Genomic DNA, 14,328 nt, shown 5'->3' with positions numbered 1-14,328 from the left:
GTTAAGATGGTCCCGATGTCATTAACGTACAAGTTAAACAATAACAGATCCCTGTGGCTTTCTACCAGTGATCTTCCTCTTTTGGGATACCACTCCTCCATACACAGCCTGCTGATATCTCTCTGACAGCTGATCAGCTATCAGACTCATTATTCTGTTACCTAAACCCATCTGTTTTGGTTTAGCTATCAGCTTGTCATGTGGCAGTCTATCAAAAGCCTTTGAAATATCCAAGTATCACTGTATATGCCTCTCCTTTATTGCAATTTGTCACCTTGTTGTAATATATAAGTAGATTGCTAAAACATGATCCCCTCCCCCAACAAACCCATGATGATCATCATAAAGAATATTGCTATTATCAACCCATTTCTGAATTACAGATCTCACAAACTTTTCTAATACCTTAACAACAACCCTAGACACACAGATTGCCATATAATTTGTAGACCCATTCTTTTTCCCTTTGTGAAGTGAAACCATTTTTCCCACCTTCCATTTCTTTGAGACTTGCCCTATTGCAAGACTCATATTAAACAAGTGTGCTAAAGGTGCCATAGAGAATTCCTTCAAGACACATGGCAATATAGTGTTTAGTCCTCATATATCTCCTGCTCATTCATTATTAGTCCCTCTTCCACTATAACCTGTAGACTCCAGCTTCTCGTGATGTTGCCTTCAGGAGAATGAAATATACTGATAAACTGCTCATTGAATACCTCAACTATATCGGCTGCAATGATTACCAATCTGCCAGTATCATCAACTAAAATCATCATCCCATAGTCATTTTTTCTTCTACTTGCCACATGTTGAAAGAACTCACTAGGATTTTTTTTTAGCTCAAGTAGCTAATTTCTATAAATTTGAAAAATATGTTATTACTGAATAACATTCTTTAATTAAATTATAAAAAAAAAAACATACATGCATATGAGAATTCTTAAACTGATATTTAATACATTTAATTCCAATAACAGAATTTTGTCAATGCAACATCCCAATCTTCAGAGAACATGATAACTAAGTGCCTTTCACTATTGTAACACTGGTAAAAAAAAAAAAAAGGAAAAAAAAAAAAGCCTTCTCTAGCCAGTCTGTCTCTCCTTGTGGTATAAATAACTCTACCACCTATGGTTAAACTCAACTTCAGTTGAAAAGCCATTATAAAGGTTCATTGCATTTGAAATATGGTTTGAAGTGAAGTTTTTAAACCAAAGGACATTATCACCATGACTGAGCTATGAAAGTCCAGGTTTGTATTTATATTTCATTTATTTTTTGTTTAACAACAAACTTGAGTGTTTAAATACACAACTATACCAATACATCACATAATCTAAACATCTATTAAATATTAGTATACAACTAAACAAAACATATTAAATTTATTAAGTCTCAAGTAATGAATCACTTTTTTTGTAACTATGAATCTAACTGCATTTTAATCTCAATTACAAAACTTCGTATTCTGAAATTTATATATTCACCAGCCTGGTTGGCTGAGTGGTCAGCATATCCACTCTCCAACCAAAAGGCTATGGGTTCAAATCCTACATGGTCATGGATGTTTTCTGGAATGTCTTCAGGTGGTAGATAAATTTCACCACTTTGTAAGATTATCCCCTGCTTAATGGAAGGTGGTAATCTTACACAGTGGTGTAAGATTACTACCCTTTAAGCCAGAAGTAGCTTAAAAAAATTCCATATTTGGTCACTAGAATAGAGTTTTAGGATTATCCAACTCTCAGCTCTTTCAACAATACTAATGTACTATAGACTAACTTCCATTTGTGAATGGAGTCTACGTAAAAAAATCTTGCACACAAACCTCACTTCATCCCAATATTCCTTTATCTTAAACAGTTTATCATCTTTTAATGACCAAAATGTGACAAATATATCTCTAGATATTTAAAGTAATCACATGTAGGTGTGCTCACTCTGTAAATGTTGAAGAATATTATAAACACAGTTCACAAAATTATATTCTTGTTTTTATCCTTTACTCAAATATAATCAAACAAAAGTCTGAAGTTGAAGTATTCTTCACTGGGCTATGTAGGAGTTATTGACTTTACATGAATTGCTTTCGAATTGTAAAATGAACAATATACTTCTTCCAATTATATGTTTGGTTTAATCCTTTATCCAAGAGTAAGCAAACAAAGTATGCACCTGAAGGATTGGGGAAACTCATGGTAAAGATGGTGTAAGTTCTGATCACTTGCCTTAGCATCCCATAATGCAAAGCACATATCCTTATGGGTATGTATAATGCTATGCATTATGGAAAAAGTCACTACCCAGACCAGTTTTGACCTTTATTGAGGTCTTGTCAGTGGGAGCCAGAACCAGAGGCGGTGATACTAAGGTGGAAGCAATGCAGAAGTCATATCACTATATACCAGTTGCCAAAAGGTGTCAACACCTTATTATTAAAATTCTCTTGATTAGAGATAGTTCATGGAAGTTTTTTCATTTGGCTGAACAATATACTTCTTTTCAGACAAGTATATTGTTATTCATTATGGGAAGGGTCACTACCTATAAACCTGTATTGAGATGAAAAATAAAATGTAGTGTTCATCATAGGCATAGAGTAGTTAGTAGAGGGGTATAAGAGAGACTGATAGTATTAGGAGAAAGAAAAGACACATAGATAGTATGAGAGATAAAGGAAAAAGGCCTCAGCTCTTTTATATCATTATGTAGTCAAAGGCCATTGTTTTTTCTTTTTCACCAGTCTCATGCAGTTGAACAACCAAAAGACCAACTGAAACTAAAGCACGAAAATGACTGATACCCAGGTGGTTAGCCTTATCTAAGTTAACTGACTTGAGGTGGTCTTCTCTGCATGGGATTGTTCTCCCATCTCTGCAATTGACTGTAAGACCATACTGAACTAAGAGGATGGAACCATTTAAAAAAACTCTCATAGTAAAAACAGACAGAATTTTATTTCTCTCTAGTGAATATTTCATATGAGTGGTCTAAATGACCTAGCCAAAAATTTGGCATCTCCTAGAATGCTTCATTCTAAATACAAAAATCATCTGACTGAATAATAAAATTTTCACAATACAATAACGTAAAGCATTTGTATGTCACATTGCTGGTTTTCAAATCCATTTTTTCCCTAACTTTCCATAAATGGTATTTTAATTCATTAATTATACAAATCAAATTTTCTTTCCATTGCTGACAGGTGGGATGGGAGTACCGCAAAAAAAAAAAAAAAAAAAAAAAAAAAAAAAAAAAAAAACTGTTCTGCTGTGATTAATGGAATGTCCCGCACATTATATGATCTGTTCCAATATGTAGGGAAAGAGAGCAGCTGTGGAATTTATATGTGTGACTGGTCTGCAACATTTTATGGATTTTTGAAACTGTATTATTTAAATAGCAGAATTTTAAGACTGAAAACCTAAAGCCTCCATGCTTTTTTGATAGTTGAAGAAATTCCTTTCTAACTTCTTGGTATTGGCTGGACCAAAAAAAAAAAAATTGCACAGATTTGCTATATAATTGCTTTTCTACAGCTTCTGTAATGTCTGTAATATTTATTACGTATAACTGAACAAGGAAGATTATGTTTCGAAGTACTATGGCTTCAGAAGAAAAGGAAAGCACATTATATGATCTGTTCCAATATGTAGGGAAAGAGAGCAGCTGTGGAATTTATATGTGTGACTGGTCTGCAACATTTTATGGATTTTTGAAACTGTATTATTTAAATAGCAGAATTTTAAGACTGAAAACCTAAAGCCTCCATGCTTTTTTGATAGTTGAAGAAATTCCTTTCTAACTTCTTGGTATTGGCTGGACCAAAAAAAAAAAAATTGCACAGATTTGCTATATAATTGCTTTTCTACAGCTTCTGTAATGTCTGTAATATTTATTACGTATAACTGAACAAGGAAGATTATGTTTCGAAGTACTATGGCTTCAGAAGAAAAGGAAAGTGGCCCAATTTTTCAGTCTTGTAAGGTTTCAATGTTCTTGTATATAAGTTCTTGAACTGGTAACATTGGGTAAGTGGAGAAGGGAATTCCAAGTATAGTTAAGGGTTTTCTCTTAGGGTTAGTCCATAAGGAATGCCTCCAAGATCCCACTTTCCAAAAACTTTTAATTTTGTCTTGTCTGCATTAGTAGTTAATCCACTGATCTTGCTGAATTTTGTCAAAATACCAAAAAAGATGTATATGGAATCCATATCCCTCAAAACGCCTACTACTTATCAGCCTATGCTAATTTTTATTCATAGTTGAAGGAACTGTTATTCCTTGCACAGCATGTGATTGACTTCCTGAAAGAAAGGTTCAAGAACTAATGCAAAGGATAATGGACTAAGAGTAATGGACCTTGCTTGACTCCTTTTTTAATTTTGACTGGGTCTGAGGGGAATCCATTAACTAGTAGGTGGGCAGTTGAATTGCATAGGCTCTTTTAATAATGGATAGCAGTTTTTTACCCACATCAATTTGCTGGAAAATGTGGAACAGAAATGGATGCTGGACATTATCAAATGCTTGAGTAAGGTGTATTGATAGCACTGCCATCAACTGCTTTTTTGTATTAACTAAGTGGAGTAGATCACGTAGCAGAAACAGATTAAATTCTACTGCTTGGCCTGGAACTCCATACACCTGTGTGCTTTTAACTTTGTATCTCATTCCTACTTTGAGCCTGTTATTGATAATGCAGAAAAATATCTTGTAGTCAGTAGTAGATAGAGAAATTGGTCTCCAGCTGCTGATTAAGGTATGATTTCTAGTAGGTTTTGGGATGAGGATGGTATGGCTTGCTACAAATTCAATTGGTGTGTGTCTTGGCGAGAGAAAAGAATTAAACAGTATAACTAGAATGGGAAGAATAAAATCCCAGGCCTCATAGTAAGGTTCTATCCCAGGCCATCAGGTCCTGGAGATTTTCTTCTCTGGCATTCTGTATAGGCTGTGGTAACTTCAGATGCTGTAATGAGTCTGTCATCTATCCCAGGCCATCAAGTCCTGGAGATTTTCTTCTCTGGCATTCTGTATAGGCTGTAGTCACTTCAGATGCTGTAATGAGTCTGTCAAGCCCATCTTGGTTATGAACAGGAAAGCCATCAATGTTTCAAGAGTTATACGTTCCCACAGTACTATTGTCTTCAAACAGATTTTTATGGTGTTTTTGAAAGGAATCAAGGATGTCTTGAGTGCTGACATGTCTTCACCATCAATGCAGATTTGAGTGATAATCTTTTCTTTGAGGAATTTAGTGAATTGCCCATTGAAGAATGCAGCTGAAGGACTATCTACTGGTTCATACAAACCATTGGTTTGCTATGAACCAGTAGATGAACCTGTGAATCTATGAACCTGTATAAAAAGAGAGAAACTGGTTCATAGCAAACCATTGGTTTGCTATGAACCAGTTTCTCTCTTTTTATACAGGTCTTTCAAATTTTTTTCTTTTGACAAAAGCCTGTGTCATCAGTGAGAGCTAGATCCAAGAAGATACTGAGGTTGAATCAATGCAGATATCATATATTTTTCATATACAAGTAATAAAACTGTGCATTACCATATTATTAAAATACTCTGGATCAGAGATAGTTGTAGAAATTTTTTTTTTGTTTGGTTACAAAGATAATTATATTTGACAAGAATATATATTCTTCTTTTATTCCTTTACCCAAGTGTAAACAAACAAAGTTTGTACATGAATTTATGAAAATAAGTTATATTCTTTTGAATATTTTGATACTACCCTTAGAGATTATCAAGACTGAAATACAGAAATATGCATTAAGAATATTTTCATTACTTGTTTATTTTTATAATTATAAAGTGGAAAGACTTACCTCCATTCATATAATTTCCTAAACTCAATATTATGCCAAATACTTGCTGTATACCTTCACTGGACATCAGAAACTACATGTAATGATAAAAGATAAAATAACATAAAAAAAATTTAATAATCATTAGCAAAAACAAAAATTTCATTTCAGATTAAAGGATATATAGGCAGTGGGAAAAAAAATGGTAGTATTTGGGTGCATGAGAGGTATGACATATTCAATCAATAAAACCTACACAAGTTATATGACTTGTATTTCTATGAAGTACTGTTAATGAACACATAGATGTATTCAGGACCATGTCATGGCAGAGAGACTAGTTTCTCTCTGCATGGATGTCATGTCCAAGATTGAGAAATCAATAGCAGTGACACTGCGACAAAAGCAAATCTCCTGAATAAACTAATCCCGTCAAAAAAAGTCACATCACCAGTGACAACATACAAACCATGCCAGAATCACTTCACTAAAGACTCATTTTCAAATGTACTTCACTAACAACAGTGGCATTAACATAAATGACATTCACCATCACTTGCAGTCTTTCAGATAGATATCTTATTCCTGACAGCAACCCAGATTGCAACTACATCTACTACTGTCCACCTCCAGTAGCCAAACTACACATTTCACAATTCTTTTCACACAAGAGTGGCACTTGTGCCTTTGTAAAATCTGACATAGCCTGGCTAATTTAGTATCCCCTACTTTTGACCTTCTTTGGCTCAGGATCTCCTTGTCCCATTTAGTAACATTCATTTGTTGCATTTACTGGTCTCCAAACACTGAAAACCACTCAGATCTTTCACATTATTTTCCATAAAACTCGACCACCTGCAATCCAGCTCTCTAAATATTGAAGTCATCTTCCCGGAGGAACTCAACATCCACGATTCTAACTGACTATCCTCTCCAACACCAATGACCATGCAGGTCAAGAAGCAAAAATCTTTGCCATAATAATGACCTAAGACAAACTGTACATCTATCCACTTGAATTCCTGATAACCATCTTCACTTTCCAAATACTCTGATCTACCAGTTCTGCTTTCAGATACATCATAGAGGTCACCTCTCCTCTAAGCAAATCAGACCACTACAAAGGAGTCATTGGGATGACCTCTAGGATTTCTGCTCCTCTTTTCCTTAGTCTGATTATTGCTTCCACTCAGCTGCTGCAGTCACAGAAATTATTCTTGAAGGCCTTCATCCCCCATTAAGTCCATAATCCTCATCCACTTTCCAAGCTCTGGTTCAACCAAAAATGTATAAAAGCAGTTGAAGAAATAAATTCAGCTTACTGGATGTGGCTTGCATCAAGAACTCCTGCTTTATACTCTGCAATACCAAAGCACACAACATATGCATTGATATGCATATCCTGTATCATCGGCAGATCCAAATCAGATTTCATAAAGGCCAACAGCAGAAAACTTGTCCAAATGGAAGATGTGTCTTCCGGTTGCTTGCTAAGGCCATTGGACACAACTTCTGCTCTCCTGAACTTCCACCTCTTCCTCATCCAGATGGTTACTTAACCCAAAGAAAGCCGACCTCTGGCATCACTCTTTTCCCTCAAACTACTGCACAGATGACCAAGAATAATTGCCTTCTACCATACTGGAATCCAAGCACTTTATGCCTCTAATAGTTTATTTTAAAAAAATATATCAGAAAACTACTAAATAACTTACATACTAAGAAAATCTTCTGGTCCTGATGCATCTATCCAATTGTTCTCAAATATTGTGCTCCAGATATAATACCCACCCTGCATTGTCCCTATAATTTATAATACACATCTGGTATTATCCTAATGCATGGAAGCAATCTCATATCCATCTTACTCCAAAAAAAAAAGGGCAATTGTAGTCCACCATCAAACTACCAATCAACTACCATAACCTCCAAAATAATGGAGAAAGTCATCAACAAGCAACTCCTCCACTACTTAGAGACCCACTAATTAATTAGTGATGACCAGTATGGATTCTGCCATTTAAGATCCACAGCTGACCTCGTAGCTTCATCATCCACCACTGGACACATACTATGGAAAGAGTTGGAGAAACTTGCGCTTTCGCTCTTGACATTTCCAAAGCTTTCAATTGTCTGGCATTGAAGCCAACTAAACAAATTGCCATCCTCTGGTCTCTCTGCCACCCTCTATAATTGAGTAGCCAGCTTTCTCTTTGGTCGGCCTCTGTAAGTCATGATAGATGGTTCCCTCTCTTTGAGCTTCGCCACCAATGCTGGAGTGCTTCAAGGCTCTCTCCTATCACTTACTCTCTTTCTCCTGTATATAAATGACCTACTCACAATAACCACTAATTCTTAAACTGGAACTTTATATTGGCTTTATTAGTTGACCAGATTTTTTGAAAAATATATACAATTGTCTACAAGTTTCATCAGCAGTTCTGTCTGGCTTCTTCAGTAGATGAAACTAAACATTTGCTAGTAAAAAAGAATGGAGTAACACTGTGAAATAAATTAAACCGATGCGTAACATCATAAGCATGGAATGTGGTGTATCAGTCATTGTTTTTTTGAGTGCATTATATAGTTTTTAGCAAAATGAAATTCTGGTAAGCTGAGTGAACTTATTAGGCTTTTCCAGATGTCTTTCAGAATCATTCCTTGATTTCTGTTTAGATTTTCTCCAGAGCGGAGTACAACTGCAGCTTCTTTGAAGTTTCTACATCGAAAATCCTCTTCTATACAGGGCATGGAACTTTTTTTCCAATCGATGGCGTGGTTAGTGATCAAGAAGTGAGCTAATCCTTAAGTATCTGTTCTGTTGTTATTCATGTCTCTTACATGCTCTTTTTTTCGAATTTCCAGGCTTCTCGATATTTGCCTGTAATTTAATCCACAGGAACATGGAATGTTGTACACACCTGCGTATTTGAAGAAGGCATTAATGTCCTTTGGTGATCATAAAATATGGTGTATTGTCTTGACCAGTTTAAAAGCAACTCTGACGTTGAAGGACTTAAGGATTTTGGCAATTTTTGTTGACACTGAGCCTGCATAATGATGATAGACGATGTATATTGTGTGACAGAAGGTTGCTGTTATGGAGGGTTTCTATGAAGAATCTTTTTGATTATATTTTCTGGGAACTGTTGTTTAGCAGGGTATGAGATATGAGAGCGAGTTCATCAAGGAGATCTTTTTCTTCTGAGATAATGTTGGTCACTCTATTCTTAAGCATATGAATTATGCTGAGTTTCTGTGCAATATGGTGAGTCGATTTGAAGTGCAGGTAATGTCTAGTGTGTGTTGGTTTGCAGTAAATTGTGAGCTGGATTTGTCCATCCTCTTGTTTCTTGATTAGTGTATCTAGAACGGGCAATTGGCTATTCTTTTCAAGCTCTAACGTGAATTGTATTTTTTGATGGAAGGAATTTATTTTTGTAAGAAATTCAAATAGGGTTGTTTCTGTGCCTCTCCAAATTATGGAAGCATCATCTACGTATCTCCACCAAACCAACGACTTTGGATTTAATTTGGAAAGGATGTCAGCTTCTAGTTTTTCAATGAACAGATCAGCGCAGGGAGGTGAAAAGGGACTGCCCATGGCTAAGCCATCAAATTATTTCATTCACTTTGAAATAATTCGATTTGAGGAAAAAGCTGAGCTGTTAATGCCTTCTTCAAATATGCAGGTGTGTACAACATTCCATGTTCCTGTGGATTAAATTACATAGAGCAAGCATCAAGAAGCCTGGAAATTCGAAAAAAGAACAACAGAACAGATACTTCAGGATTAGCCCATCACTTCTTGATCACTAACCATACCATCGATTGAGATAAAAGCTCCATGCCCTACATAGAAGAGGATTTTCGATGTAGAAACTTCGAAGAAGCTGCACTTATACTCTGCTCTAGAGAAAATCTAAACAGAAATCAAGGAATGATTCTGAAAAGACATTCAGAAGCAGTCACCCAAAACACAGATTATGGAAAAGCCTAATAAGTTTGCTCAGCTTACCAGAATTTCATTTCGGTAAAAACTACATAATGCTCAAAAAACAATGACTGATACACCATGTTCCATGCTTATGATGTTACGTGTTGGTTTAATTTATTTCAGTGTTACTCCATTCTATTTTTACTAATAAACGTTGAGTTCCATGTACTGTTACATATGTCCTGAAAAGCCAGACAGAACCACTGGTGAAACTTGTAGACAATTGTATATATTTTCCAAAAAATCTCTAGTCAACTAATAAAGCCAATATAAAGTTTCAGTTTAATATTTAATAAGTGATCAAAGACAGCATAGAGATGAACCACTAATTCTATCCACATTTGCAGATGATAGTACTCTCTGCTCATCCTGCTCATTTGACAAACCATGCAGTACTCTTACATTGCAGGCTACAAGAATCATCTACAACTAGTTCCTTAAACATTGATTTTCCTACTATCCTTCAATGGGGCAATGACAACCTTGTCATGTTCAATGCCACCAAAACACAGTTTTACCTTTTCTCATGCAAAAGAGATAACAGCTCATTTATTCTTAGTAATACACAAATCACCAGACAAGATCAGATCTATTTGCTTGGACTAACATTTAACTTCGGGCATAAACACATCACATCAATAGCCTCTTCAGCATCCAAGAAATTTGTCATTCTCTTTTATTCAAGAGCCTATTTTACACCCAATCAACTCTTAACTATATATAAATCCCAAATCTGCCTGTATTTAGAATACTGCTCACATGATTGGGAGTAGTGCAACTAAAGCTTCCCTCAAAAGCCTTTATGCTGTCTAGAGGCAAGCAATTAGACTCATAGATGATCCTTCTCTTACATATTCACTTCAACCTTGATCTCACAGGTGCAGCATTTCAGCACTGTGTCTATTCTACAGGTACTTCCATTGTCACTGTTCTGGTGAATTGGCAACCATCATTCCTCCACTTTATGTTGCACCTGTTAATACAAGAGCAGCATCCCTTTACTGTGCAATTGCATACACACTGAACCTACTTTGATTCTTCCTCTTTTATTCCATCTACCTGTGTTCTCTGGAACAGCCTTCCTCATGAAGTACAGTGGTATCTCTCTAATCTGAATCCTCCAGTAATCCGAAAATGCGGTTTGAAAAAAAAAAGTTTTACGTATTATTATTTTGTGTACTATTATTTTATTTAATAATTATTATTTTAACTATAATCATTTATTTTATTATTATTACAGTACAGTATTTTTTTCATACTGTCGATTGTATGGTTATACTGGAGGCCTATTTTGATTCATTGTGTGTTCGCATTTGCTTTTTTATGCTGTACAGTACGTACTGTATTATCGGCATGAATCACTGTTGTCGTTAAAAACTGTGGCCTTCTAGAATTTACCAAGATAACTACGGTGATACAAAAAAAAGAGGAAATTCAAAACGCGCATAATTTGGTTAAAAATATAAATCCAGATATTGAAATTTCACAAACAGATGCTACGGAATGTATTACAGGTAGAACCGAAAGTGAATTAGAAATTAAATCAGATGCTGAAATTATAAATATGACACTACAGAAGGAATTAGAAGACGATGATGAAGATAAAGAACTCAAAGAAAAAAAAAAAAGTAAAACATGAAGAGGCAGTTGACAGTTTTAATGTGTGCATAGAATGGGCTAAGCAGAAGGATACCCTACTCCACAATATTTTATTGCTAATTGCTAATAAAAACACTTTTTTGTGTGTGTTATCTTGTGAAACTTTTTTTTTTTGTATTGTGTACAAGAAAGTGATATTTTTAAGCAAATTAAGTTAAGTACTGAACTATGCAATTTTATTAAATCAGAATCCTCAACAATACAGGTACATACAAACTAAATTTTTTACTAAAATAAACTTGTGTACTGTATTATTTTTTAAGTTTTACATTACAGTACAGTAGCTTTTTTTGTATTAGTTACTTCATTTATTTACAGAATTAAATTGATGTACCATTAGAATCTGATTATTCTTGTCTTAAACGCTAGTTATTGTGGTCTCTCGGGGGGAAATTCGCTAATCCGAACTTTTCACTAATCCGAAAGAGCATGGTTTTTATTAGTTCGGATTAGAAAGATACCACTGTATTTCCAAACAACAACCTGCAACTCTTCAAAAAATTAACATCAATTATAAATACCTGCAAATATGAGTGGAAGTGATACTAAATTCAATGATGCAAGTCATGAGCACTGTACTATTTAAAAACAGACCTAAGGGAACTTTGCAAAATGAAATATCATATCAAGGTGTGGAAAAATTGTTCATCATTATTCCTGTCAATGTGCACTTATAATGTAGAGCTAATGGTGTGATGCTTGTAAACATTACACCACAGTGGAATAATGTCATATGATTTGATGAGTATCTTTAACTTTATTTTCTATTTATATATTAAACTTCAGATGCATCACTTCAGTGCAAAATTTATGCCACATTTATTGACTGATGATCAGAAAGAGAACTGTGTTGAAATCACTCAGGAACTGCTTGCCAATGCAAATGGTAATAAAAACTTTCTTAAGAAAGTTTTTCCTGTTTCCCAAACTTAAAGCAACTTTGAAAGGACATAGTTTCCAAACCATAGAGGAGATTCAGGGAAATGCAATAAGAGAACTGTGCACCATCACAGAAAATGCATTCCAACAATGCAAGAAATGTTGAGAACAGTGTATTGCCAATAGAGGGGAGTACTATGAAGGGGACAGTGCTTAAAATGTTGTAAAATGAGCAAGAAAGTCTTTATAGCAAAAGTTTGGTCTTTTTTTGAACACGCTTTATATTTCTAACTTTTAAAGTACTTTTAAATACATATCTGTTAGAAAGTGACTGGAAGAAGACTGTCAGGGAACAGTTGAAGGAAAGATGAGTTTTATTTTGTGTAATGTTAGTAAAGTTAATGTTTGCATTTTATGAAATTTCATTTATTTGAGAGTGAGATGAGATTAATTGCACAGAATCTGTGATTTTTCATGCATTTTCGGTCATATTTTTTGTGTAACTGGTAGCTTGCAATGAACAAAGAAAAAATGCTGTGCACAGCACAAAATTTAAATGTGGTGAACAGCATAGATTTCTCAAGGATGGTTTGTGTTGAGTGCTGTATGTATATGCATGAAGAGATGTAAAGTATTTGTGGAGAGAACGAACAAGAGAAATGAGGTGGTATGGATCTGTGGAAAGTGCAATATTTTTATGGACTGCAAGATATCAATCAGTAAACGAGAGCAGGAAATGAGGAATAAACAAAGAGAAGAAGAGTGGTGAACAAAGGTATTAGCCAGAAGGATGAATAAGAAATAAGAGTGCCAAGAATATGATTATGAGTAAATGAGACTAATGAAACAAAAGTGACAGAATAAAATTGAGTGCGACTGCTGATATGAGAGAGAGAGTACAACTGCCGGAATGCAAGAGAACAAAAGCAAGAGAATGGAGTGGAGTGAAAGCGATACAAGATTTGAAGAAAGAGTTGATCAGGATAGAAAACAAATACAATGTGATTAGATGTTTGGCAGATATGAATGAAAGAGTGCAAAGGGAGAATGAAAGAAAGAAAGTTTAGAAAAAGGAGATGATGACTCAAGAGCAGTGAAGATTCCATTAAAGGTGTGGTGAATGAGAGGATGCATAAACTCTGTTTTCCAAGAAGGAGGATTAGTAGGGTGATTGATTAATTGAATTTAAGTTAATGGTGGTGGAGGATGGGGAAACAAATGATTTTGCTGGACAGAAGGAGAATACTAGTATAAATGACAGGAGGTTATTAAGGAAAGTGAAAGACAACACTGTGGTAGGAAAGTAGTCAGTATGTTGCCCAGGTATGATGATGAGTTAAGATGGAACAAAGATGATGAATGATATGTTATCAGAACCGTGTGGGTAGAGTACTTATAAAAGAATGAACAAGCTCAAACAGTAAATCTGACTACAAATTCACTATTTGGGTTTGTTGGGCTTAAACCTATAAAAGGATGAACATGTTAGCTTGCCTTTACCAACATGTTGATTATAATAGTTTGCTGGTGATTATAAAATTCAGATGTTTTATTTATTATTTTAAGTCACTTAAAAATTTAAATATGCAATCAAAAATTCTCAATCGAGTTAGTTGAAGAAAGCAAAGCAAATACTTCCATTTGGTTACCCTGAAGCCTTATTTATAATTTAAAAAATAATAATAATAAAATCATCTCATCTGTCATTCTAAACAAGCATTTTCATACCTTATGTGTTTCTATTTATATCTGCTCTTTTCCCCTACCGTAATTACATTAATATTTAAATTCTGAATGTCATTCAGAATTTACTTACCTCACAAGTCAGTTTTAGGTTATTGAGCTTATTCTCTGCTGAGCTGATATTTTCAGCAAATGTTGACTGAAACATTATGCAAGCTACTCTGTCTGCATACTCTGGAATCTGAGCTAAATCATAAAGAAATCTAGAAAAGATACAATTTTA

General features: G+C 34.7%; 1 protein-coding gene across 1 annotated transcript in view; it reads right to left on the bottom strand.

Annotated features, from left to right (window-relative positions):
- Nucleotides 1–14,328, bottom strand: part of LOC150101658 (uncharacterized) — a 321,244-nt gene that overhangs the window by 104,406 nt on the left and 202,510 nt on the right. The window contains exons 12-13 of the mRNA XM_090399849.1: nucleotides 14,179–14,308; nucleotides 5,849–5,921 (exon numbers count right to left, since the gene is read on the bottom strand). Of these exons, the coding sequence (XP_090255975.1) occupies nucleotides 5,849–5,921; nucleotides 14,179–14,308 (203 nt within the window). The remainder of the gene's footprint in view (nucleotides 1–5,848; nucleotides 5,922–14,178; nucleotides 14,309–14,328) is intronic.

This window comes from Typopeltis vanoorti, chromosome 11, assembly GCF_054136105.1.
Source record: "Typopeltis vanoorti isolate ZY-2024b chromosome 11, IOZ_Tvanoo_1.0, whole genome shotgun sequence".
In the NCBI taxonomy this organism is placed as follows: Eukaryota; Metazoa; Arthropoda; class Arachnida; order Uropygi; family Thelyphonidae; genus Typopeltis; species Typopeltis vanoorti.
This window is presented reverse-complemented; position numbering and strand designations above follow the sequence as displayed.